Source organism: Pseudophryne corroboree, chromosome 2 (genome assembly GCF_028390025.1).
Source record: "Pseudophryne corroboree isolate aPseCor3 chromosome 2, aPseCor3.hap2, whole genome shotgun sequence".
In the NCBI taxonomy this organism is placed as follows: Eukaryota; Metazoa; Chordata; class Amphibia; order Anura; family Myobatrachidae; genus Pseudophryne; species Pseudophryne corroboree.
In genome coordinates this window covers 598,297,908-598,325,383 of record NC_086445.1, presented here as the reverse complement: position 1 = coordinate 598,325,383, position 27,476 = coordinate 598,297,908, and the positions used below count along the sequence as shown (strand labels likewise).

Sequence of the window (27,476 nt, the reverse complement as noted above, 5' to 3'; positions counted from 1 at the left end):
TAGCCTTGTTTTGCACAAAAAGATTTTGCAGGCGCTCTGCTGCACAAGCGTTCGCACTTCTGCAAAGTGAAAATACACTCCTCAGTGGGCGGCGGCAATGCGTTTGCATGGTTGCTAAAAACTGCTAGCGAACGATCAACTCGGAATGACCCCCCATTGTGGGCCACACATAGTGAGGTATCTAACAGTGTATGCTCATGATATCCGATGGGTGCCAGGTTGTCAGATAAAATGTATCGGTCTCAAAGGCATTTTATCTTGATGTGTATGCCCAGCTGAAGTAGTATAAAGAATTAATTTTTAACATTAGTATGGCAAAGTAAATAATTCTTTGTACCCAGCCTGTGACTCTGCTCAGGCTGTAACAGAATGTGTGTCCAGTAGTATGGCATGGTTGGAAGAGCACAACTGCGGATGTAAAACAGTACACACTGGAGCGATATTGAGACAAATTGCTGTTTTGTTGCAACAAATCTACATCACCTAGTGTGTACGGGTGATTTGCGCACACCTGCGGTCACATGTGACATCATCTGCTCGGCTGTGCAGCATGGCAAACCAGATGATTTTGCATGTGACCTGTTGTATGCTAATGAAGAATGGAACGATATATTGTTCCGTCATTCATTAAATCGTGCAATGTGTACCAGCAATTAGGCTCAAGGGAAATAGGCCCTTAAATTAGCCCAAATGCCGATTACTCCAGTGTGTACCCAATTTTAAGCATAGTACACACTATACAATTATCTGGCAGATAATCTGCCAGATCTGGCTGGTTGGAATAAAAACCTGGTAATGGATGAGCGCAAATGACAATTCACCATTTGCTCCCAAACACTAGAAAACTAACAAAACCTGGGGATCCGGTCTCTAGGTCGACAGTGCCTAGGTCGACCACTATTGGTTGACAGTAACTACGTCAACAGGGTTTCTAGGTCGACATGTTCTAGATCGACCGGTCAAAAGGTCAACATGAGTTTTTCACAATTGTTTTCTTTTTTTTAACCTTTTCATACTTAACGATCCACGTGGACTACGATTGGAACGGTAATCTATGCCGAGCGAAGCGAGCCATGCGAGGGGACACAGTGCACTAATTGGGGTTCCCGGTCACTATACAAAGAAAACGTCACCGGAAAAAAAAAAACACACAAAAAAAACTCATGTCGACATTTTGATCTGTCGACCTAGAGACCCTGTCGACCTAGAGATCCTGTCGACCAATAGTGGTCGACCAAGACACTGTCGACCTAGTTACTATATACCTTCCATACACACCACAAAACCAGACGTTCATACAAATTGGTTAAACACAAGTTTAACCAACTTGGATGAACGACAGTTTGTCCATTTTGCAGTGTTTGGGAGCAAATGGTCGACTGTCATTTGCTCTCATCCATTACCAGATTTTCATTCCAACCAGCTAAATATGGCAGATAATCTGCCCGATAATTGTATAGTGTGTACCTGGCTCATACTTGCCTACCTGACCCTCTCCGTGAGGGAGAAAATGCTCTGTTCCTGGACTTTCCTGGTAATGTATGATTGCCATCACCTGCGGTGAAACACCTTTCTTATCCATTAACTAGCTCACCACAGGTGATGGCAATCATACATTACCAGGAAAGTCCAGGAACAGAGCATTTCTCCCTCATGGAGAGGGTCAGGTAGGCAAGTATGACCTAGCTTTAGACCATTAGGTTATGTGGACAATGCAGAATGACTTAATAAACTTTTCATAGGTAAGGCGTGCATCTTACCCAACTAAAAGATTTTCATATCTGAAGAGGAGTGAATAATAATTTTCCTTAAATAATAAAATGGCTGATAAGCCAGAAACTAATTTGAAGATACGCTTAATTCTGTCATATTAATAGATAGGCCTTACAATAGTGACTTCTATTAATCCATACACTGCCTGTTACAAGTATCTTAACAGTGCAACTTAGATATCAGTTTGGACACACCCGACCCAAAACTAATGGGTTTTATTTTCTAAAGTGCAGGGTTTTAGAAGTGCAGATGTTGCCCATGGCAACCAATCAGGTTGTACTCATTTATTTAGCATCTTCTAAAACATTATAAAGCTAGAATCTTCGTTGCCATGGAAAACATCTTCAATTCTAAAAACTCGCACTTTAGTAAATATACCCCCTAAATCTCTCTACACATTACATCTGCCCCACCTGAAGTGCAACATGGTTTTGCCCAGGTGCACAGTTACTTGCTTTTTTTGTTGCTTTAATTCCAAATAAGAATAAGGCTCTCAAAAACAAACACCAGTGGTTCCTAAAGCTTCACTCACAGCAGAGTGATAGGCTACATTTAATGGAACAAGTGGTCACAGACTCATATCCTGGATGGTTTTTGTTTTTTTTAACATAATCATACCTCCCATCATGACCCTTTCCAGGAGGGACAGAATGCTCTGCTCCTGGACTTCCATCTTAATGTAGGATTGCCATCACCTGTGCTGAAACACCTTTCTTATCCATTAACCTGTTCATAATAGGTGATGGAAATCACAAATTAAGAGAAAAGTCCAGAAGCAGAGCATTGTGTGCCTACTAGAGAGGGTCATGTTGGGAGATATGCATAAAGGCAATAGACCAGATTCAAAACACAGTCCTCAAGGCACCCTCAGGCCTAATTCACACACAACGGTTTTGACCGGACAGCAAAAAGCCGGATAAAAGTTATCCTTTTTTGCCAGCCGGCAGTGTCTTTCACACACAATGGCTCTGAGCCATGTTTAATGCGCATGCGCATCAGTAACAATATGTGTATGTATGTGAAAGAGCCCATTCACACACATACTGCACTGCCTTCAGGGACAGTACGGCCACAGCCCGGCAGCCGTCCTATTTAGTGGATATTTCCCGCTGCAACACGGTGACCGGGCCGTGTCTGCGCCGTGTGAAAATAAGAATTTACTTACCGATAATTCTATTTCTCATAGTCCGTAGTGGATGCTGGGGACTCCGTAAGGACCATGGGGAATAGCGGCTCCGCAGGAGACTGGGCACATCTAAAGAAAGCTTTAGGACTATCTGGTGTGCACTGGCTCCTCCCCCTATGACCCTCCTCCAAGCCTCAGTTAGGATACTGTGCCCGGACGAGCGTACACAATAAGGAAGGATTTTGAATCCCGGGTAAGACTCATACCAGCCACACCAATCACACCGTATAACCTGTGATCTGAACCCAGTTAACAGCATGATAACAGAGGAGCCTCTGAAAGATGGCTCACAACAATAATAACCCGATTTTTGTAACAATAACTATGTACAAGTATTGCAGACAATCCGCACTTGGGATGGGCGCCCAGCATCCACTACGGACTATGAGAAATAGAATTATCGGTAAGTAAATTCTTATTTTCACTAACGTCCTAAGTGGATGCTGGGGACTCCGTAAGGACCATGGGGATTATACCAAAGCTCCCAAACGGGCGGGAGAGTGCGGATGACTCTGCAGCACCAAATGAGAGAACTCCAGGTCCTCCTCAGCCAGGATATCAATTTTGTAGAAATTTACAAACGTATTTGCTCCTGACCAAGTAGCTGCTCGGCAAAGTTGTAAAGCCGAGACCCCTCGGGCAGCCGCCCAAGATGAGCCCACCTTCCTTGTGGAGTGGGCATTTACAGATTTTTGGCTGTGGCAGGCCTGCCACAGAATGTGCAAGCTGAATTGTACTACAAATCCAACGAGCAATAGTCTGCTTAGAAGCAGGAGCACCCAGCTTGTTGGGTGCATACAGGATAAACAGCGAGTCAGATTTCCTGACTCCAGCCGTCCTGGAAACATATATTTTCAGGGCACTGACAACGTCTAGCAACTTGGAGGCCTCCAAGTCCCTAGTAGCCGCAGGCACCACCAATAGGTTGGTTCAGGTGAAACGCTGAAACCACCTTGGGGAGAAACTGAGGACGAGTCCTCAATTCCGCCCTGTCCGAATGGAAAATCAGATAAGGGCTTTTTCAGGATAAAGCCGCCAATTCTGACACGCGCCTGGCCCAGGCCAGGGCCAACAGCATGACCACTTTTCATGTGAGATATTTTAACTCCACAGATTTAAGTGGTTCAAACCAATGTGACTTTTGGAACCCAAAACTACATTGAGATCCCAAAGTGCCACTGGAGGCACAAAAGGAGGCTGTATATGCAGTACCCCTTTTACAAACGTCTGAACTTCAGGGACTGAAGCTAGTTCTTTTTGGAAGAAAATTGACAGGGCCGAAATTTGAACCTTAATGGACCCCAATTTCAGGCCCATAGACACTCCTGTTTGCAGGAAATGTAGGAATCGACCCAGTTGAATTTCCTCCGTCGGGCCTTACTGGCCTCGCACCACGCAACATATTTTCGCCAATTGCGGTGATAATGTTTTTGCAGTTACATCCTTCCTGGCTTTGATAAGGATAGGGATGACTTCATCCGGAATGCCTTTTTTCCTTCAGGATCCGGCGTTCAACCGCCATGCCGTCAAACGCAGCCGCGGTAAGTCTTGGAACAGACAGGGTCCTTGCTGGAGCAGGTCCCTTCTTAGAGGTAGAGGCCACGGATCCTCCGTGAGCATCTCTTGAAGTTCCAGTTACCAAGTCCTTCTTGGCCAATCCCGAACCACGAATATAGTGCTTACTCCTCTCCATCTTATCAATCTCAGTACCTTGGGTATGAGAGGCAGAGGAGGGAACACATACCCTGACTGGTACACCCACGGTGTTACCAGAGCGTCTACAGCTTATTGCCTGAGGGTCCCTGGACCTGGCGCAATCCTGTCGAGTTTTTAATCATGTGGAAGACTTCTGGGTGAAGTCCCCACTCTCCCGGGTGGAGGTCGTGCTGAGGAAGTCTGCTTCCCAGTTGTCCACTCCCGGAATGAATACTGCTGACAGTGCTATCACATGATTTTCCGCCCAGCGAAGAATCCTTGCAGCTTCTGCCATTGCCCTCCTGCTTCTTGTGCCACCCTGTCTGTTTACGTGGGTGACTGCCGTGATGTTGTCCGACTGGATCAACACCGGCTGACCTTGAAGCAGAGGTCTTGCTAAGGCTTAGAGCATTGTAAATGTCCCTTAGCTTCAGGATATTTATGTGAAGTGATGTCTCCAGGCTTGACCGTAAGCCCTGGATATTCCTTCCCTGTGTGACTGCTCCCCAGCCTCGCAGGCTGGTATCCGTGGTCACCAGGACCCAGTCCTGAATGCCTAATCTGCGGCCCTCTAGAAGATGAGCACTCTGCAACCACCACAGGAGGGACACCCTTGTCCTTGGTGACAGGGTTATCCGCTGATGCATCTGAAGATGCGACCCGGACCATTTGTCCAGCAGGTCCCACTGGAAAGTTCTTGCGTGGAATCTGCCGAATGGGATTGCTTCGTAGGAAGCCACCATTTTACCCAGAATCCTTGTGCATTGATGCACTGAGACTTGGCTCGGTTTTAGGAGGTTCCTGACTAGCTCGGATAACTCCCTGGCTTTCTCCTCCGGGAGAAACACCTTTTTCTGGACTGTGTCCAGGATCATCCCTAGGAACAGAAGACACGTCGTCGGAACCAGGTGCGATTTTGGAATATTGAGAATCCAATCGTGCTGCCGCAACACTACCTGAGATAGTGCTACACCGACCTCCAACTGTTCCCTGGATCTTACCCTTATCAGGGAATTGTCCAAGTAAGGGATAACTAAAATTCACTTCCTTCGAAGGAATATCATCATTTCGGCCATTACCTTGGTAAAGACCCGGGGTGCCGTGGACCATCCATACGGCAGCGTCTGAACTGATAGTGACAGTTCTGTACCATAAACCTGAGGTACCCTTGGTGAGAAGGGTAAATTTTGACATGAAGGTAAGCATCCTTGATGTCCCGAGACATCATGTAGTCCCCTTCTTCCAGGTTCGCAATCACTGCTCTGAGTGACTCAATCTTGAATTCGAACCTCTGTATGTAAGTGTTCAAAGATTTTAGATTTAGAATCGGTCTCACCGAGCCGTCCGGCTTCGGTACCACAACAGTGTGGAATAATACCCCGTTCCCTGTTGCAGGAGGGGTATCTTGATTATCACCTGCTGGGAATACAGCTTGTGAATGGCTTCCAAAACTGTCTCCCTGTCAGAAGGAGACATTGGTAAAGCCGACTTTAGGAAACGGCGAGGGGGAGACGTCTCGAATTCTAATTTGTACCCCTGAGATATCACCTGAAGGATCCAGGGGTCTACTTGCGAGTGAGCCCACTGCGCGCTGAAATTCATTGAGACGGGCCCCCCACCGTGCCTGATTCTGCTTGTAAAGCCCCAGCGTATACTGAGGGCTTGGCAGAGGCGGGAGAGGGTTTCTGTTCCTGGGAACTGGCTGATTTCTGCAGCCTTTTTCCTCTCCCTCTGTCACGGGGCAGAAATGAGGAACCTTTTGCCCGCTTGTCCACGAAAAGACTGCGCCTGATAATACGGCGTCTTCTCATGTTGAGAGGCGACCTGGGGTACAAACGTGGAATTCCCAGCTGTTGCCGTGGCCACCAGGTCTGAAAGACCGACCCCAAATAACTCCTCCCCTTAATAAAGCAATACTTCCAAATGCCGTTTGGAATACGCATCACCTGACCACTGACGTGTCCATAACCCTCTACTGGTAGAAATGGACAACGCGCTTAGACTTGATGCCAGTCGGCAAATATTCCGCTGTGCATCACGCATATATAGAAATGCATCTTTTAAATGCTCTATAGGCAAAAATATACTGTCCCTTTCTAGGGTATCAATATTTTCAGTCAGGGAATCCGACCACGCCAACCCAGCACTGCACATCCAGGCTGAGGCGATTGCTGGTCGCAGTATAACACCAGTATGTGTGTAAATACCTTTTAGGATACCCTCCTGCTTTCTATCAGCAGGATCCTTAAGGGCGGCCATCTCAGGCGAAGGTAGAGCCCTTACAAGCGTGTGAGCGCTTTATCCACCCTAGGGGGTGTTTCCCAACGCACCCTAACCTCTGGCGGGAAAGGATATAATGCCAATAACATTTTTAGAAATTATCAGTTGTTATCGGGGGAAACCCACGCATCATCACACACCTCATTTAATTTCTCAGATTCAGGAAAACTACAGGTAGATTTTTCCTCACCGAACATAATACCCCTTTTTTGGTGGTACTCGTATTATCAGAAATGTGTAAAACATTTTTCATTGCCTCAATCATGTAACGTGTGGCCCTACTGGAAGTCACATTCGTCTCTTCACCGTCGACACTGGAGTCAGTATCCGTGTCGGCGTCTATATCTGCCATCTGAGGTAACGGGCGCTTTAGAGCCCCTGACGGCCTATGAGACGTCTGGACAGGCACAAGCTGAGTAGCCGGCTGTCTCATGTCAACCACTGTCTTTTATACAGAGCTGACACTGTCACGTAATTCCTTCCAACAGTTCATCCACTCAGGTGTCGACCCCCTAGGGGGTGACATCACTATTACAGGCAATCTGCTCCGTCTCCACATCATTTTTCTCCTCATACATGTCGACACAAAAGTACCGACATACAGCACACACACAGGGAATGCTCTGATAGAGGACAGGACCCCACTAGCCCTTTGGGGAGACAGAGGGAGAGTTTGCCAGCACACACCAGAGCGCTATATATATATATATACAGGGATAACCTTATATAAGTGTTTTTCCCCTTATAGCTGCTGTATAGTTAATACTGCGCCTAATTAGTGCCCCCCTCTCTTTTTTAACCCTTTCTGTAGTGTAGTGACTGCAGGGGAGAGCCAGGGAGCTTCCCTCCAACGGAGCTGTGAGGGAAAATGGCGCCAGTGTGCTGAGGAGATAGGCTCCGCCCCCTTATCGGCGGCCTTATCTCCCGTTTTTCTATGTATTCTGGCAGGGATTAAATGCATCCATATAGCCCAGGAGCTATATGTGATGCATTTTTTGCCATCCAAGGTGTTTTTATTGCGTCTCAGGGCGCCCCCCCCCCAGCGCCCTGCACCCTCAGTGACCGAAGTGTGAAGTGTGCTGAGAGCAATGGCGCACAGCTGCAGTGCTGTGCGCTACCTTGTTGAAGACAGGACGTCTTCTGCCGCCGATTTTCCGGACCTCTTCTGCCTCTGTAAGGGGGCCGGCGGCGCGGCTCTGGGACCCATCCAAGCTGGGCCTGTGATCGTCCCTCTGGAGCTAATGTCCAGTAGCCTAAGAAGCCCAATCCACTCTGCACGCAGGTGAGTTCGCTTCTTCTCCCCTTAGTCCCTCGATGCAGTGAGCCTGTTGCCAGCAGGTCTCACTGAAAATAATAAACCTAATCTAAAACTTTCACTAAGAAGCTCAGGAGAGCCCCTAGTGTGCACCCTTCTCGTTCGGGCACAGAGATCTAACTGAGGCTTGGAGGAGGGTCATAGGGGGAGGAGCCAGTGCACACCAGATAGTCCTAAAGCTTTCTTTAGATGTGCCCAGTCTCCTGCGGAGCCGCTATTCCCCATGGTCCTTACGGAGTCCCCAGCATCCACTTAGGACATTAGAGAAAAGAGCAATGTGTTTTCTTATATAACTGAAAACACTGCAAGGCAAAAAGTCGTCCAGCTTTTGCCGGCCGGTGAAGACAAGACTACTGTGAAGTAGCCCGAACGGTTCAGGATTTAGGTATATCCATGGCTCAGCACAGCTGGTTAAATCAAATTGACTGAGGTACTAATCAAGTCACCTGTGACCAAGCATGGATACACTTAAAACCTGGACCATAGGGTGCCTTAAGGACTGAGTTTGGGAACCTTTCATCAGACATTACTGCTAGTAAGCATTGGCAAGAGGAGCTAGAAACCAGGTTATAAAACTGTACCAAACATATTTCTATTTTAATGGTTAACATGAGCTGAAAACGCTGTGAAGCCTGTTACGCTATAAGCTGGTAAATGGCTAAACTCTACTGATGTTACAGAAAGCATGCTGCGGTCAGTACATGCAATGTTCACACTGCTTAATACCTACCCAGAAAATGGCTGACTTCATGCACATGTGCCTAACAAAAATGTGCTAACTATAATATAGAGAGCTTTATACTGCGAATGTAAGGTACAGTATGGTTACCTATATGTTGCCTGTTCATTATGCAGTCATGTGCAGATGCAAACCCTTCATTAGACTTAAAGGCTCACTTTTACCAATTACAAAACTCCTTCCCAATTTGTTTCATTTGCTGTAAGAGAAGGCATCTATTCTGCTTCACCTTTATGAGCAGAAAATACTAATCTTATTACTGATGTAATTGTACACTGTTTAAAATAAAATGGTTTTGTACTTTACGTTATTTGTATATTCACACCTAAAGCACTAGTGTAACTGCAGAATGATCTACGCATGAAACTATACCGTTCACCTTAGCGCAATGGTGATACTGTGTGTAGTAACACATAGCATGGTGCACTATCGCAGATACTCAGCAGAATCAGAGTGAAGCATGTTTATTTTAGTATACACATTATTGCACGGCGGGTGGTTAATAAGGCTGTACAGCATAGAGATACTAGGTATCACTATACAGTGTCTCATGCTCGCACGCTTCTTACTTACAGCCAGCTGAGTATCTAGCTCTGTAATGACATCGCACACGGCGGTGGGACCGCTGAGCACACACGTCATGGTCACCGGCCTTCTGCGGACAACAACAGCATAAGAGTTGTACAAAATGGTGTATGTGGGTGTGCAAGAGATATACAAAACATACTGGCCAACATTTATAGGAAGAGGACAAAAACAAAACAATGCTTGTGCAAAACGTAAATCCCACAACACAAACTGGATGACAATATATTTAAAATAATTTAACATTTTCGGACCTGTTCAACACACTTTTTAAATATATAGTGTTCCCGGCTAGGATGCTGGCAGGACGCAGAGGAGTCACTATTGGGGACAGAACGGCCCAGTTAGCATCACAAATGGGGGTGTGCCCAGCACTTAGATAGGTGCTGGGCTTCCCCCAAGCTCCCCCTTTAATGTGAATAGATGCTGGTATGTTTTCACGCAGCAGCAGCAGCAGCACAGCACTTGTCAGGCTGTTTTAGCAAGGTGCTGGCAAAAGGGCACATTTTTCCCTTCAAAAATAGAAAAATAGTCAGCTAAGATAGCCTAGTGTGAACACTAATACACACACGAACATTATAATTATTACATATATATATTACACACATATATACACACACAGGTTGGGTATGCGTAACCGCGGTCACCATACCGATGCCGGGATCCCAGCATCGAGATGGCCGGCAGGGGGGTATGAATGCAACAAGCACCTTGCGGGCTCACTGTGCTCACCACGCTGCGGGCTCTGTGTTCTATTCACACTCCATGGATGTCGTGGCCACCCACGAGTGGGAATTGTCCTTGCTAGTCGGCATGCCGACTGTCAGGATTCTAAGGGGGCGGGATGAAGTGGGAGGTCTCCTGACCGCCAGTCACATAACTACAACACACACACATTTCTAGCATCCCATTCAAATCCCCACCTTGAGTGTCAGCTCCTGCACAAAAAATAAGAATTTACTTACCGATAATTCTATTTCTCATAGTCCGTAGTGGATGCTGGGACTCCGTCAGGACCATGGGGAATAGCGGGCTCCGCAGGAGACAGGGCACATCTAAATAAAGCTTTTAGGATCACATGGTGCGTACTGGCTCCTCCCCCTATGACCCTCCTCCAAGCCTCAGTTAGGTACTGTGCCCGGACGAGCGTACACAATAAGGAAGGATCTTGAATCCCGGGTAAGACTCATACCAGCCACACCAATCACACCGTACAACTTGTGATCTGAACCCAGTTAACAGTATGATAACAAACACGAAGTAGCCTCTGAAAAGATGGCTCACAACAACAGTAATAACCCGATCTTTGTAACAATAACTATGTACAAGTATTGCAGACAATCCGCACTTGGGATGGGCGCCCAGCATCCACTACGGACTATGAGAAATAGAATTATCGGTAAGTAAAATCTTATTTTCTCTAACGTCCTAGTGGATGCTGGGACTCCGTCAGGACCATGGGGATTATACCAAAGCTCCCAAACGGGCGGGAGAGTGCGGATGACTCTGCAGCACCGAATGAGAGAACTCCAGGTCCTCCTTAGCCAGAGTATCAAATTTGTAAAATTTTACAAACGTGTTCTCCCCTGACCACGTAGCTGCTCGGCAGAGTTGTAATGCCGAGACCCCTCGGGCAGCCGCCCAAGATGAGCCCACTTTCCTTGTGGAGTGGGCCTTTACAGATTTAGGCTGTGGCAGGCCTGCCACAGAATGTGCAAGTTGGATTGTGCTACAGATCCAACGTGCAATCGTCTGCTTAGACGCAGGAGCACCCATCTTGTTGGGTGCATACAATATAAACAATGAGTCAGATTTTCTGACTTCAGCTGTCCTTGAAATATATATTTTTAATGCTCTGACAACGTCCAGTAACTTGGAGTCCTCCAAGTCGCTAGTAGCCGCAGGCACCACAATAGGCTGGTTCAAGTGAAAAGCCGAAACCACCTTAGGGAGAAAATGAGGACGTGTCCGCAGTTCTGCCCTGTCCGTATGGAAAATCAGATATGGGCTTTTGTACGATAAAGCCGCCAACTCTGAAACTCTCCTGGCTGAAGCCAGGGCCAATAGCATGGTTACCTTCCATGTAAGGTATTTTAAATCTACCGATTTTAGAGGCTCAAACCAATGAGATTTGAGAAAATTCAAAACTACGTTCAAATCCCACGGTGCCACTGGAGGCACTATTGGGGGTTGTATATGTAGTACACCTTTGACAAAAGTTTGTACTTCAGGCACTGATGCCAATTCCTTCTGGAAGAAGATTGATAAGGCCGAAATTTGAACTTTAATGGACCCCAATTTTAGGCCCATAGACAATCCTGCTTGCAGGAAATGTAAGAATCGACCCAATTGAAATTCTTCCGTTGGAGCCTTCTTGGCCTCACACCACGCAACATATTTTCGCCAAATGCGGTGATAATGTTGTACAGTCACTTCCTTTCTAGCCTTAATCAAGGTAGGAATAACTTCCTCTGGAATGCCCTTTTCTTTTAGAATCCGGCGTTCAACCGTCATGCCGTCAAACGCAGACGCGGTAAGTCTTGGAACATACAAGGTCCCTGCTGAAGCAGATCCCTTCTTAGAGGTAGAGGCCATGGATCCTCCGTGAGCATCTCTTGAAGTTCCGGATACCAAGTTCTTCTTGGCCAGTCCGGAGCCACCAGTATTGTTCTTACTCCTCTTTTCCGTATAATTCTCAGTACCTTTGGTATGAGAGGCAGAGGAGGGAACACATACACTGACTGGTACACCCACGGTGTTACCAGAGCGTCCACAGCTATTGCCTGAGGGTCTCTTGACCTGGCGCAATATCTGTCCAATTTTTTGTTGAGGCGAGACGCCATCATGTCCACCTTTGGTCTTTCCCAACGGTTCACAATCATGTGGAAGACTTCTGGATGAAGTCCCCACTCTCCCGGGTGAAGGTCGTGTCTGCTGAGGAAGTCTGCTTCCCAGTTGTCCACTCCCGGGATGAACACTGCTGACAGTGCTATGACATGATTCTCCGCCCAGCGCAGAATCCTTGCAGCTTCTGTCATTGCTCTTCTGCTTCTCGTGCCGCCTTGTCGGTTTACGTGGGCGACTGCCGTGATGTTGTCCGACTGGATCAACACCGGCTGACCCTGAAGCAGCGATTTTGCCAGGCTTAGAGCATTGTAGATCGCTCTTAGCTCCAGTATATTTATGTGAAGGGACGTCTCCAGGTTTGACCACACGCCCTGGAAGTTTCTTCCCTGTGTGACTGTTCCCCAGCCTCGTAGGCTGGCATCCGTAGTCACCAGGACCCAGTCCTGTATGCCGAATCTGCGGCCCTCTAACAGATGGGCACTCTGCAACCACCACAGGAGAGACAACCTTGTTCTTGGTGACAGTGTTATCCGCTGATGCATGTGCAGATGCGATCCGGACCATTTGTCCAGCAGATCCCACTGAAATGTCCGTGCATGGAATCTGCCGAATGGAATCGCTTCGTAAGAAGCCACCATCTTTCCCAGGACTCTTGTGCATTGATGTACTGACACAGTTCCTGGTTTTAGGAGGTTCCTGACAAGTTCGGATAACTCCCTTGCTTTCTCCTCCGGGAGAAACACCTTTTTCTGAACCGTGTCCAGAATCATTCCCAGGAACAGCAGACGAGTTGTCGGGGTCAATTGAGATTTTGGAAGATTCAGAATCCACCCGTGTTGCTGAAGCACTACCTGGGTTAGTGCTACACCGACTTCCAGCTGTTCTCTGGACTTTGCCCTTATCAGGAGATCGTCCAAGTAAGGGATAATTAATACGCCTTTTCTTCGTAGAAGAACCATCATTTCGGTCATTACCTTGGTAAAGACCCGAGGGGCAGTGGACAAACCAAACGGCAGCGTTTGAAACTGATAATGACAGTCTTGTATCACGAACCTGAGATACCCTTGGTGTGAGGGGTAAATTGGGACATGCAGATAAGCATCTTTTATGTCCAGGGACACCATGAAGTCCCCTTCTTCCAGATTCGCTATCACTGCTCTGAGTGACTTCATCTTGAACTTGAATTTCTGTATGTACAGGTTCAAGGATTTCAGGTTTAGAATAGGTCTTACCGAACCGTCCGGCTTCGGTACCACAAATAGTGTGGAATAATACCCCTTTCCCTGTTGTAGGAGGGGTACCTTGACTATCACCTGCTGAGAATACAGCTTGTGAATGGCTTCCAAAACCGACGTCCTTTCTGAGGGAGACGTTGGTAAAGCAGACTTTAGGAACCGGCGAGGGGGAGACCTTTCGAACTCCAACGTGTAACCCTGAGATATTATCTGCAGGATCCACGGGTCCACTTGTGAGCGAGCCCACTGATTGCTGAAAATCTTGAGTCGACCCCCCACCGCTCCTGAGTCCGCTTGTAAAGCCCCAGCGTCATGCTGATGGCTTTGTAGAACCCGGGGCGGGCTTCTGGTCCTGGGCAGGGGCTGCTTGCTGCCCTCTCTTACCCTTTCCTCTGCCTCGCGGCAGATAAGACTGTCCTTTTGGTCGCTTGTTTTTATAGGAACGAAAGGACTGCGGCTGAAAAGACGGTGTCTTTTTCTGTTGGGAGGGGGTCTGAGGTAAAAAAGTGGATTTGCCGGCAGTTGCCGTGGCCACCAGGTCCGAAAGACCGACCCCAAATAATTCCTCTCCTTTATATGGCAATACTTCCATATGCCTTTTGGAATCCGCATCACCTGACCACTGTCGCGTCCATAAACTTCTTCTGGCAGATATGGACATCGCGCTTACTCTTGATGCTAGAGTACAAATATCCCTCTGAGCATCTCGCATATAAAGAAAAGCATCCTTTAATTGCTCTAGAGTCAATAAAATACTGTCCCTATCCAGGGTATCAATATTTTCAGTCAGAGAATCCAACCACACTACCCCAGCACTGCACATCCAGGCTGAGGCTACTGCCGGTCGCAGTATAACACCAGTATGTGTGTAAATACTCTTCAGTGTAGTTTCCAGCCTCCTATCTGCTGGATCCTTGAGGGCGGCCGTATCAGGAGACGGCAACGCCACTTGCTTTGATAAACGTGTGAGCGCCTTATCCACCCTAGGGGGTGTTTCCCAGCGCGCCCTAACCTCTGGTGGGAAAGGGTATAATGCCAATAACTTCTTGGAAATTAGCAGTTTTCTATCTGGGTTAACCCACGCTTCGTCACACACGTCATTCAATTCCTCTGATTCTGGAAAAGCTACAGGTAGTTTTTTCACCCCCCACATAATACCCCTTTTTGAGGTACCAGCAGTATCAGAGATCTGCAAAGCCTCCTTCATTGCCGTGATCATATAACGTGTGGCCCTATTGGAAAATACGTTTGTTTCTTCACCGTCGACACTAGATTCATCTGTGTCGGTACCCGTGTCGACTGACTGAGGTAAGGGACGTTTTACAGCCCCTGACGGTGTCTGAGACGCCTGAGCCGGTACTAACTGGTTTTCCGGCCGTCTCATTTCGTCAACTGACTTTTGTAATGTGCTAACATTATCACGTAATTCCATAACTAAAGCCATCCATTCCGGTGTCGACTCCCTAGGGGGTGACATCACCATTACCAGCAATTGCTCTGCCTCCACACCAACATCGTCCTCATACATGTCGACACACACGTACCGACACACAGCAGCCACACAGGGAATGCTCTAATCGAAGACAGGACCCTCTTAGCCCTTTGGGGAGACAGAGGGAGAGTTTGCCAGCACACACCAAAAACGCTATAAATGTATATAAACAACCCTAGAAGGTGTTGTTTTTGATATAAGCGCTTTTAATATATCAATATCGCCAAATTATGCCCCCCTTCTCTTTGTTACCCTGTTTCTGTAGTGCAGTGCAGGGGAGAGTCCTGGGAGCCTTCCTCACCAGCGGAGCTGAGCAGGAAAATGGCGCTGAGTGCTGAGGAGAATAAGCTCCGCCCCTTTTTCGGCGGGCTTTTCTCCCGGGTTTTAAGAAAACTGGCCTGGGTTAAATACATACATATAGCCTTAATGGCTATATGTGATGTATTTATTTTGCCACTAAAGGTATTTAATATTGCTGCCCAGGGCGCCCCCAGCAGCGCCCTGCACCCTCCGTGACTGAATCAGTGAGACGTGTAGCAACAATGGCGCACAGCTGCAGTGCTGTGCGCTACCTTCATGAAGACTGAGGAGTCTTCTGCCGCCTGCTTTCCGGACCTCCGTCTTCAGCGTCTGTAAGGGGGATCGGCGGCGCGGCTCCGGGACGAACCCCAGGAGGACCTGTGTTCCGACTCCCTCTGGAGCTAAGTGTCCAGTAGCCTAAGACTCCAATCCATCCTGCACGCAGGTGAGTTGGAAATCTCTCCCCTAAGTCCCTCGATGCAGTGATCCTGTTGCCAGCAGGATTCACTGAGATTTAAACCTAAAAAAACTTTTTCTAAGCAGCTCTTTAGGAGAGCCACCTAGATTGCACCCTTCTCGGACGGGCACAAAAACCTAACTGAGGCTTGGAGGAGGGTCATAGGGGGAGGAGCCAGTACGCACCATGTGATCCTAAAAGCTTTATTTAGATGTGCCCTGTCTCCTGCGGAGCCCGCTATTCCCCATGGTCCTGACGGAGTCCCAGCATCCACTAGGACGTTAGAGAAATAAACAAAAAGAGTAATTGGGCTGGGTTCGTGTGACCGACCGCCGGTCACCAAACCGTCGCCGGGATCCCAGCTTTTATATGGCCAGCAGGTGGGCGAGCGCAACGAAGCCTCTTGTGGGCTCCCTGCGCTCGTCACACAGCGGGCTTGTTGGCTCACTACAGGTTCTATTCCCACTCTGAGTGTTGTGGACACCCAATAAGTGGGAATAGTCCCTGTTGGTCGGCATGCCGACCATCCGGCTATTCAACATTTGGGACCCGGCGTTGGTATTATGACCGGCACTCTCCCGACCGTCAGTCACATAACCACATCAGTAACCACATAAACAGGATTTAGTGGATCCCGGATACACGGATATACACCCATATATTGGAGATTTTTTTTCAGCGATTTGCAGATCTTTTTCATCCAAAAGAATTAAATGGTCTGGAAAACGGCTGATTGTTACCATACACTGGAAATCTACATAGTGTTCACTCTAGGAATTTTTTAGGGCAGGGTGCTGATCACGGGTAGGGCACATTTTTCATTCGTGAGGGCACATTTTTAAGTTAGAAGGGCAAAAATAGGTACATACTATATCGCTTGGTGCGCCCATTCCTATAGGTGAAAGCATGGACAGTGCGCGCCGGAATTTTTTTTAGGGGTGTTGTTTCGTGGGGAAGGGGCATGACGACATAATAGTACTAAATAACATTATACCACACAATAGTGCCGCTCATACACATTGCACCAGGTAGAATTTCCTATACACACTGCGCCAGGTAGAGCACGTTCTACATATTGCGCATATTGGAGAGAGCACTGGGACACACTGCACAAGGGAGAGATAGCAGTTGGGACAGTGCTGGGGGGCAAGGGGATTAGGAGCAGGTAGTACTGTAGTCAGTGTTAGGGGTATGGAGGCATTAGTACCCAGGATACCCACTCCCCAATTACCTTTTAAGATCAGCTCCTCTCTGAGATGTGTGTATGCTGGGCACTATGTGTGGACATAGGATTGTATGTATGCTTGGCACTGTGTATGGGAGAGGTGGGGTGTATAATGAGCATTATGTGGGTATGGAGGTGTAATGGGCACTGTGGGGTGTGTATGCTGGCAATGTGGGAGTGTACATATGCTGGGCACTGTGTGGGCATGAAGGGTGTAGAATAAGCACAGTATGGGTATGAAGGGTGTTATAGGCACCGTGGGGGTGTACATATGCTGGGCACTGTGGGTGTATAATGAGCACTGGGTGGGTATGGAGGGTGTTATGGGCACTGTGGGGTGTGTCTGCTGGGCACTGTGGTGGTGTACATATGCTGGGCACTGTGGGTGTATAATGAGCACTGGGTGGGTATGGAGGGTGTTATGGGCACTGTGGGGTGTGTATGCTGGGCACTGTGGTGGTGTACATATGCTGGGTACTGTGGGTTTATAATGAGCACTGGGTGGGTATGGAGGGTGTTATGGGCACTGTGGGGTGTGTATGCTGGGCACTGTGGTGGTGTGCATATGCTGGGCACCGTGTGGGTGTATGTTGTCCACTGTGGGGGTATTGGGTGTGTTTATGTTGGGCAGTGTGGTGGCATGGGTGAAGTAAATAATGGGCACTGCCCCAGCCCCGACCATTTCTATCATTAGCCGAATTACGCCCCCCACCCCGCTCTGTTAGTTGCTTACAAGTTTAACTTTGGCTACATGCGGCTGTACTCCATGGGGACAAAGTTAAACTTGTAAGCAACTAACGGAGCGGGGTGGGGGGCGGCTGTACTCCATGGGGACAGAGACATGGCTACAAGATGGTGAAGATCAGCAATAGATGCATTGGGTGAGGGCGCGCGTTGCTCACAAGTGACATACAGTATCTACCAGAACAGTCTCCCAGCCCTGCCGTACCTTTAGTAACAGCAATGTTACCCGCTGTCAGTAGGTTCCGGAGGGCGGAAGCAGAGAACCTAACCCGTTCCAGCGTCTCCGCTATTTTCCAAGCGATCTCGCACCAGCAAACAAGTAGTGTAGTCAGTCCCTGGAGCAGCATGCTGGCGGACAGGGAGGAGGGAGGGACGTCTCAGGCGGGCTTCGATAGCGAGACACTGCAACTGGATGGGGAGACGCTGCCGGCACCGATTGGATGATGAGACGCTGGCGGCGATTGGATGACGCGGCGCTGCCGGCGGTGATTGGATGAGGAGGCACTGGCGGTGATTGGATGAGGAGGTGCTGCCAGCGGCGATTGGATGAGGAGGCGCTGCTGGCGGCGATTGGATATAGCAGCGCGTATTTTGCGATCACATGGGGGGAGAAGTGACAGCGCGGCGGGGGGAGAAGACAGCTCTTAGCAGGGCGGGCGCAAACGGGCAGGGCGCATTCTGTCACTCAAAAAAGGGGCAGGGCGCAGCGCCCTGCGAAAGAAGCTTAGAGTGAACACTATCTACAGGTCCAATTGGTATGCAAAATGCAACATGTTGGACAACCAGATTCCCCGATTCTGACTATCTTTGGAGGGAATCTACATTCGGTGAAACTCACACACAGAATTAAAAAAAAGAAGCAAACCACAAATTGGTCCAATTGATTTCCGCCAGGAGAGCCTGCAGCAAGCATTATTATGGTGCAGTAATGAGTGCAACCATTATTTTATCCAGCATAAATGCTATATACCAGTGGTTTCCAAACTTTTTTGAATCACGGTGCCCTAGAATATCAGAATTTTTTTCACGGCACCCCTAGGCCAAATATTTCTTATTGAGAAATTTAGAAAGAAATACAGGTTGAGTATCCCATATCCAAATATTCCGAAATACGGAATATTCCGAAATACGGACTTTTTTGAGTGAGAGTGAGATAGTGAAACCTTTGTTTTTTGATGGGTCAATGTACACAAACTTTGTTTAATACACAAAGTTATTAAAAATATTGTATTAAATGACCTTCAGGCTGTGTGTATAAGGTGTATATGGAACATAAATGAATGATGTGAATGTACACACACTTTGTTTAATGCACAAAATTATAAAAAATATTGGCTAAAATGACCTTCAGGCTGTGTGTATAAGGAGTATATGTAACATAAATGCATTCTGTGCTTAGATTTAGGTCCCATCACCATGATATCTCATTATGGTATACAATTATTCCAAAATACGGAAAAATCCCATATCCAAAATACCTCTGGTCCCGAGCATTTTGGATAAGGGATACTCAACCTACATTAAGTAGATCGCGTTTATATGTCATCCTTAGGGTCAGTTATGTGGTGAGGGACAAGATTTGCTTCTGTTTTGCCACATTTTATGACTGGCAGCCACCAGCACTGGTTTTGCCTATTATATTGACCATGAATAATGTGAATTGGTCCTGGACCACCAACCCAGGGCACCCCTGCAACTCTCCCGAGGCACCCCAGGGAGCCACGGCACACAGTTTGGGAACCTCTACTATACACCTTTTCTATCTCATGTAAATCTAATACCCCTTTCACATCGCACTAAAAAAACGGTATCGACACGGCATATTGCCGTGTCGAAACGGGTCCGTGTGCGATGTGAAAGCTCCTTTGGTGAATTAGCGGGTCGCCTGACCCGGTAATTCAACCCGGTAAAAAAGAAGGGTTATTACCGGGTTGATTACCGGGTCAGGCGCAGTGTGAATGGGAGCCGTTCCGATGCGACACGGCTCCCATTCACAGCTCATTCACGGCTCCCATTCATGAGCTCATCTCCCGGCGCCGCCTCCACCCCCGCCCCTGCTGCTGCTGCGCCCTCCGCAGCTATGGCAACCGACCCGGTATATTGCCGGGTCGGAAAGCCAGCAACGGAGCGCAAATGCCAGATCCCACCCGGTAAGTACACGTTTCTCTTACCGGGTAGGATCCGGCATTTGCGATCTGAAAGCAGCATAATTGGGTCTGATATATTATAAATACAGGTGATATGGGATTTTTGTCTACAAATGTTGCCCAGTATCTCATGGCTCCTGCACCTTGGGATGGGGGGTGCAGCCTTGCCCCCCTAGCATTCTACATACAACTCCTAGAGCATACCCTCCAGCTGTACCTTTTTGGCAGGTACAGTACTTTTTTTATGGTCTGCACCGATTTTTGGCTCTTCAAACTTCCATTGAAAGTATAGGAAAGGGGACCCGTGGCCATGTCCCTTCCGAATTTGTACCGATTTGTACGTGTAAAATATTGGAGGGTATGCTATAGCCTCTCCGATATGTGTAACAGCGACTCCACCAACCAGCACAAAGACAGCAGCAGACAGGGACAGGCTTCCCCGTATCCTCAACGGCTGCTACTATGTGCTGTTATACTATTACACAGCTCCGGGCACTAAGAGCGGTGTAACACGGGCAGCCGGCAGCCCTGTCCCCCAGCACGGGGTATCCCAGCTCTCAGTACCGGTTACACACTTACAGCCGCCCCCAGACAGCGGGTAACTGGCGGCCAGCAGTGGGCACTATGTACAGCGTTCCGTTACACAGAGGAGGTGGCGGACAGGCGGGCCGGGTGTGGTGGGCGCAAGGGGGTGGGCCGCAGCGGCGGCACTGGTCACACATAGACACAGGACGCAGCGCTCTCACCTACTCCCGCACGTACTCTCCGCTCTCTCTCACCCGCCGGAAATACGTCACGCACGCTAGGCTGCCCGCACATGCCCAGTCACCGCTCAGTGGGTGAGCTTACTTCCTTGTTTCCTGTATTTCTCCCAGTCTCCTCCCCCCATCTCCTTAACCCTGTATCCGCTTCCCTGGTTGATAAGTGGTGTACTGTCAGCAATCGTAGCTATAGCGCCCCCACCCGTCACACACGGTGCATTCAACGCGAGCGATTGACTTCCCATCATGCCTCAATTATTTGCATATATTTACATATCGCTAACTATGTCCCGGAGATGGTAGTTTTTGCCGTATACCATAGTGATCTGATATAAAGCACTTTTAGAGAATCATTACACATTCTTCATATGCATATCTGTATACACATATAGTATAACATGGCAAAGTGCACAGTCACCCTAAGCTATAGCGCGGGTGTGTTTCTGCTGGCCGGTGTATCTATGAAGGGTTACGTTAAAAAGGGCTTGTGCTGTGCATGGCACATCATGGTTTCCTAGTTTGGGGACCGTGGTGCGGAATCGATATCAAGAGATTTCGGAAGCATAATTTTTGCTATCAGGACTGCTTGTGAGTGATTCTCCGAGCGTCCTAATCACGTGGTTAACAATAGAGAAACAATATGCGATGGTTTCCTCGTAAATTATTAGTTTTTAATCATCTGGGTTTAGTGCTTAGTTATAACTGTAGCACAATATATGCTAGTCAGCTTGTCTGTGTGTTTAGGGATGGGATATCCATCAGTGCTTTATCCATCAATTGATAACCTTGATGGCGTAAAACCGTCTGTAAGTTTTCACCATTGACAGTCACCACTATATTACTGTATAATGAAGAGCGGGCCCATCAGACTCGGGGGCTCTGTGTTCTGACTCTTTGAGGGACAAAAAAAAAAACAATTCGATAGCACTGTAACATCGATGGAGGAAACTATCTGGTTCTCCCTCATCGATGGTAGAAGTATTTGACATTGGTCATAAACCTTTGTTGATTTTTAATGGTCGATGGCCATCCCTATCATCGATGGTTTCATCAGCGGTGCAAGTATGCGGGTACGCTCGGGTACGGAGTACCCATAAGAATTTGGCAGCGGGTACGCAGTACCACCTGCCATTACCACAATTATAATGTGCCACAAAGCAACAAGACCATGGTGCTTGGCAGCATGACAGCTCCTCCCACTTTGTCAGGGTTGCTGGGAGTGCGACAGTGGCTGTGTTTTCCAGTTATAATGGAGGCATTACTATATATAGTTATTAAATTGGGGTCATTACTGTATATTTCTATTATACTGGAGGTATCACTATATATTTCTATTATACTGGAGGCATTACTATATATAGTTATTAAATTGGGGTCATCACTATATATTTCTATTATACTAGCAGTATCACTATATATTTCTATTATACTGGAGGCATTACTATATATTTTTAGCCTTGCCTCCAGATTAAAAAAAAAAAAAAAAAGGGCTGTCGTGTAGCCACGCCACTAGTGTCATGTAGCCACTCCCACTAGCAGCATGTGGTCACGCCCCCTCACAACACATGCATGACCAGGCCCATTATTTCGGTGCTCAGTACCACTAAGAAAATATTTATACTTGCACCACCAGGTTTCATCAATCAATGGTTACCCCTACTTTAGCATTGAGCGAGCTGGGGGGGGAGGGGGGGGGGGGGGGCAGAGCTATGCTCTGTGTCCCCAACAGCCAGGAGAATAAATAAACAAATAAAAAATTATCATCAATGGCGGGAAACCATCTGGTTCTCCCCCCATCTATGGTAAAAGTGGTTACAATTGGTCATAGACCATCAAAGATTTGTAATCATCGATGGCCATCCCTACCCGTCATATGTGCTGCTGCTCAGTGTCTGACCAGAGTATCTTTCACTCTGTCAGCCATGACCCAAGCTCCTGTGCCATGGAGACAAGTTGCCTGTCACTGAGCACCCCTGCGCTACCCATAGCTCCAATCAGCAACTGCTTAGATCAGAGGTTCTCAAACTCGGTCCTCGGGAGCCCACACAGTTCATGTTTTGCAGGTAACTCAGCAGGTGCACAGGTGTATTAATTACTCACTGACACATTTTAAAAGGTCCACAGGTGGAGCTAATTATTTCACTTGCGATTCTGTGAGGAGACCTGCAAAACATGCACCGTGTGGGCTCCCGAGGACCGAGTTTGAGAACCTCTGGCTTAGATCATGCATTAGATCCTCACCAGCGCAAGGTTAAATCTCATAGGTCGACATATCTTATTGGTAGTACACTAGATTTAATGACCAATAGAAAGATCCCTTGTTCCATGACGGAACAATCCCGCATTCCCATAACTCAGGCATGTCCAAACTGCGGCCCTCCAGCTGTTGTGAAACTACATATCCCAGCATGCCCTGACACAGTTTTGCTGTCAGAGAATGCTAAAGCTGTGTCAGGGCATGCTGGGATGTGTAGTTTCTCAACAGCTGGAGGGCCGCAGGTTGGACATGCCTGCCATAACTCCTAAGATGACCCTCTCCAGGAGGGACAGAATGCTTTGCTCCTGGACTTCCCTCTTAATGTATGATTGCCCTCACCTGTGGTGAAACACCTTTCTTATCCATTAACCTGTTCAACACAGGTGCCGGCAATCATAAATTAAGAGGGAAATCCAAAAGCAGAGCATTCTGTACCTCCTGGAGAGGGTCATGTTGGGAGGTATGCATTCCATCCTTCATTAAACTGCACCATGTTGCACACTATGTATTGGCCGTGCAGCACAGCATACCTCCCAACATGACCCTCTCCAGGAGGGACAGAATGCTCTGCTCCTGGACTTCCCTCTTAATTTATGATTGCCGGTACCTGTGTTGAACAGGTTAGTGGATAAGAAAGAAGATTCAGCACAGGTGATGGCAATCATACATTAAGAGGAAAGTCCAGAAACAGAGCATTCTGTCCCTCCTGGAGAGGGTCATGTTGGGAGGTATGGCACAGCCAACCAGAAGACCCACGGGAGCGCACAATCGGCCATACACACTGCCTGATATGCACAATATGTAGTTCTGCTTTCAGGGCCGGCAACAGAAATGTTGGGGCCCCATGCTGTGATAGCTGTGGGGCCCTCTCAGATTTTTTTATATATATATATATATATATATATATATATAAAAACAGAAGAAAAACCGCACTCATTTCCAAAAAAGTATAAGAAATTGGGTGCTGAAATCTCATAATCCATTATAAAGTCCACCTGTGTAAAGCGGTACACCATTCAGCAGTCATCCACATATGCTGCTTTCACATCGTAAACCCTGCTTTTGAAACGGTTCTTTAAACGGTTCTTAAAAGGGGTCTGAGCAGTTAAACCCTCTTCATATCGCATGTTGTAACCAGTATATTACCCATACTTGCCTACCTGACCCTCTCCATGAGGGAGAAAATGCTCTGTTCCTGGACTTTCCTGGTAATGTATGATTGCCATCACCTGTGGTGAAACACCTTTCTTATCAATTAACTAGCTCACCACAGGTGATGGCAATCATACATTACCAGGAAAGTCCAGAAACAGAGCATTACTCCCTCATGGAGAGGGTCAGGTAGGCAAGTATGATATTACCATTTCATTACCGTTTTGGTACCTTTCACACTGTACCCGTTTCACCCATAGAAAACAGTGGTTGTCATTATAAATGGACTTTTCTGGCCCACACATTATTAATAATTATTAATTATTAATTAATTATTAATAATTTGGCTAGTCGCACGATGGAACCCAGCAGCTTCAAGCATCTATACCATGTTTTTGTAGATTACTGCATCCTTCACTGTCCCAGTGATTTGTCTACATATTTCTTCATCCCCTCTGATCCTAAGCAGCTCCCTAACCTCCTCATCACTCCAATTTGCCATTTAAAACTGTATTCTGTATAATAAAACGCTTCTTCACTCTCATGTGTTTCCTCCAGTTTATTTCCTGCTTCTGCCTGGTGACATCACGCATGGAGACAGCCTATCACCTTCTGTGGCTTGGAAATACAGTTTCTGAGCCTTTCATATTGCACAGTGAAACGGGTCTGAACCGTGTAGGACCCTGCTTTTTAACCGTTTCAAAATACCGGTATCCTGTAACCGGGTCTGGGACTCAGGGTCGACAACAAAAAAGTTGACACACCTTAGGTTGACACCAATTGGTCGACACACCTTAGGTCGACATGGGCAAAAGGTAGACAGGAACAAGGTCGACATGGAAAAAGGTCGACATGAGTTTTTTATGTTTTTTGGGTGTCGTTTTCTTCGTAGACTGACCGGGAACCCCAATTAGTGCACCGCGTCCCCTCGCATGGCTCGCTTCGCTCGCCATGCTTAGGGCATGGTGCCTTCGCTCCGCTACTGCTTCGCTCAGCACAGATTACTGTTCCAATCGTAGTCCACGTGGATCGTTAAGTATGAAAAGGTTCCAAAAAAGAAAAAATCGTGAAAAACTCATGTCGACCCTTTTCCATGTCGACCTTGTTCCTGTTGACCTTTTGTCCATGTCGACATTTTGTCCATGTCGACCTAAGGTGTGTCAACCAATTGGCGTCGACCTAAGGTGTGTCGACCTTTTTGTTGTCGACCTGGAGTCCGGATACCCCTGTAACCGGTAAATTCAAGGTGGCCCTTTCACACCGCAGCTAGAACCGTTTTGGAAGTCTTAAAAATCGGCAATTTACCGGGTTAAAGCTGCGGTGTGAAAGGGATAATAGAGACCAGCACACCTCATAAAGTGTCAAAAAATTCTTTAGTATTCGAAAAGCAAAAAATAATTCTAAAGAGTTCCATATAAGAGCAACTAGTAAAACATTTCCATCCAAATGTAGGTAAGCTTGTGTTCCCAGTGGGACTATTATATCGGAAGTATAGTGAGAGTCAGGAACACTAATACAGTTTAACAAATCATTTATTTACAATATAATTGACAATAATTAAAATATACTTATCCACGTTCCTTAAGGCAGTTATACAGGATAATCAGAGTCCTAGCATAAGGTGTAGCCTCCTGTCGCTGCGTAGCGCCTAGGTCTCGTCAGTCAAAGGAACCTTATTGCCAATCTCAGGTCTCAATGGAGGCTGCTATCAGTCTGACATGACCCTCTATTTAACCCAGAATTCTGAGAGGTGGTCAAGGGATCATATCTCCATCCACATGTCATAGGAGTCCCTGGTCACTTGTACAATATTAGGAAATCTATTGTTGTATTGAATTCTAATGTAGGACAAATAGCCCTTTACCTTTGCATATTTTAGATGTCTAGGCCACTTAATCAAAGGTAAACATCTGTTTGTTGATCATGAATAGACCTATTGTCTGGCCTATTATGTAAGCTAAAAATGTTAACAATTGCTTACAAACAGCTTGTTCCTACAAAGATGGAAAACTAAAGTCTTACAACACAAATACAGTATATGGCTATGTGTACACATTTTATACATAGAAGACAAATAGTTAGCTGTAGGTCAGAAATCAATACTGTTACAATCCACCCTTGGCTTCTATGTATTATTAAGTGTTATGTCCAATATAATTATACTGACCCATCAACCTGAGTGTCAAAACCTCTTTGCATTCTATATAACCTTACAGCATTTAAACAATAATAGAAACACTATTTTAATCACAGTATACATAATAATTATAGAAAATAAATAAAAAAATAAAAAAATTACATAAACTACGGTGTGTATAATAGTTCCAAACTTTTGATCAGTCAAATTTCCATCCTTCCTCCCATTGGCTCATCTCTCTCAAGCTAACAGGAGTAGCTACATATGCAAAAGTTTTTTTGTTTTTTTTTAAATCTGTTTATTGGTAAAGAGAAAAAATACAAGTGTAACACACACATTGTACACAACAACTGTACAGCGACAGTAGTAATTATGACAATATCATTTCTTAGGATGTAAAGGAATGTATAACATTATTTCTGCACAAAAGCAATCACATATATCAATAAAGGAAGTGATAATAACAGAAGGTCACGGATATTACTAAACATATTGCAAGGATCGGTCATCTCTCGGTGCCATTAACAGTGAGTATATGCTAGGCTAAGAGGGTGTTCCCGAAAACAGTAAAGTTGGGGTTAGAAGGGTGGTGATCCCCTCGTAAGTGTCTCTATATTGTACCATGTAGTATATTTAACTACTTTTCGCATGTTGTCACGAGTAGGTTGTGGCAAGGTTATCACATAGGGTAGCCATATTGCAAAGAACTTGGAAGAATTGGATTCCGCTCTAAGAGAGCATTCAATCCAGTCCATTTGGTATAGATGTGTCAGTCTAGGAAATAAAAGGGTTATGGGTATAGGGGTTCCGTGTATCCATTGGGATAGTATGGTCTTTTTCGAAGCTGCCGCTATCCGAGCTAATAGCAGTTTATTGCCTGTAGATAATGAGCAACGATCAGAGTCATATTGATTCCAGAAAGCCCAGAGTAAAGTTGGCGTAAGAGGGATATTTAGAGTCGTTGTAATGTAGTTACAGACGTCCTTCCAAAATAGCTGTATTATAGGACATGACCAAAGGCAGTGGATTATGTCAGCATCAGGTGTGGAGCACTTGAAGCAATTGGAGTTATCAGAGATGCCCGTGAGATATCTGAGACGAGGAGTATAATACGCCCTGTGTAATATTTTTAAATGCATTTCAGCATAG

At 46.7% G+C, this 27,476-nt stretch overlaps 1 protein-coding gene and 1 non-coding gene across 7 annotated transcripts in view; one reads left to right on the top strand and one right to left on the bottom strand.

Moving 5' to 3' along the window:
• TAF12 (TATA-box binding protein associated factor 12) overlaps positions 1-20,930 on the bottom strand; it is a 40,073-nt gene extending 19,143 nt beyond the window's left edge. The window contains exons 1-2 of one of the 6 annotated variants that reach the window (XM_063954672.1): positions 20,767-20,863; positions 9,562-9,643 (exon numbers count right to left, since the gene is read on the bottom strand). In XM_063954672.1, coding sequence (XP_063810742.1) covers positions 9,562-9,630 — 69 coding nt within the window. In that variant the 5' untranslated portion in view covers positions 9,631-9,643; positions 20,767-20,863. The other 5 variants (XM_063954671.1, XM_063954673.1, XM_063954677.1 and 2 more) reach the window with 5 other exon arrangements.
• A 327-nt stretch (positions 20,931-21,257) lies between these two features.
• LOC135054287 (U11 spliceosomal RNA) lies at positions 21,258-21,393 on the top strand. Its single transcript, XR_010243484.1, has one exon. It is a non-coding gene; the product is annotated as a U11 spliceosomal RNA (small nuclear RNA).
• The last annotated feature ends 6,083 nt before the right edge of the window (positions 21,394-27,476 follow it).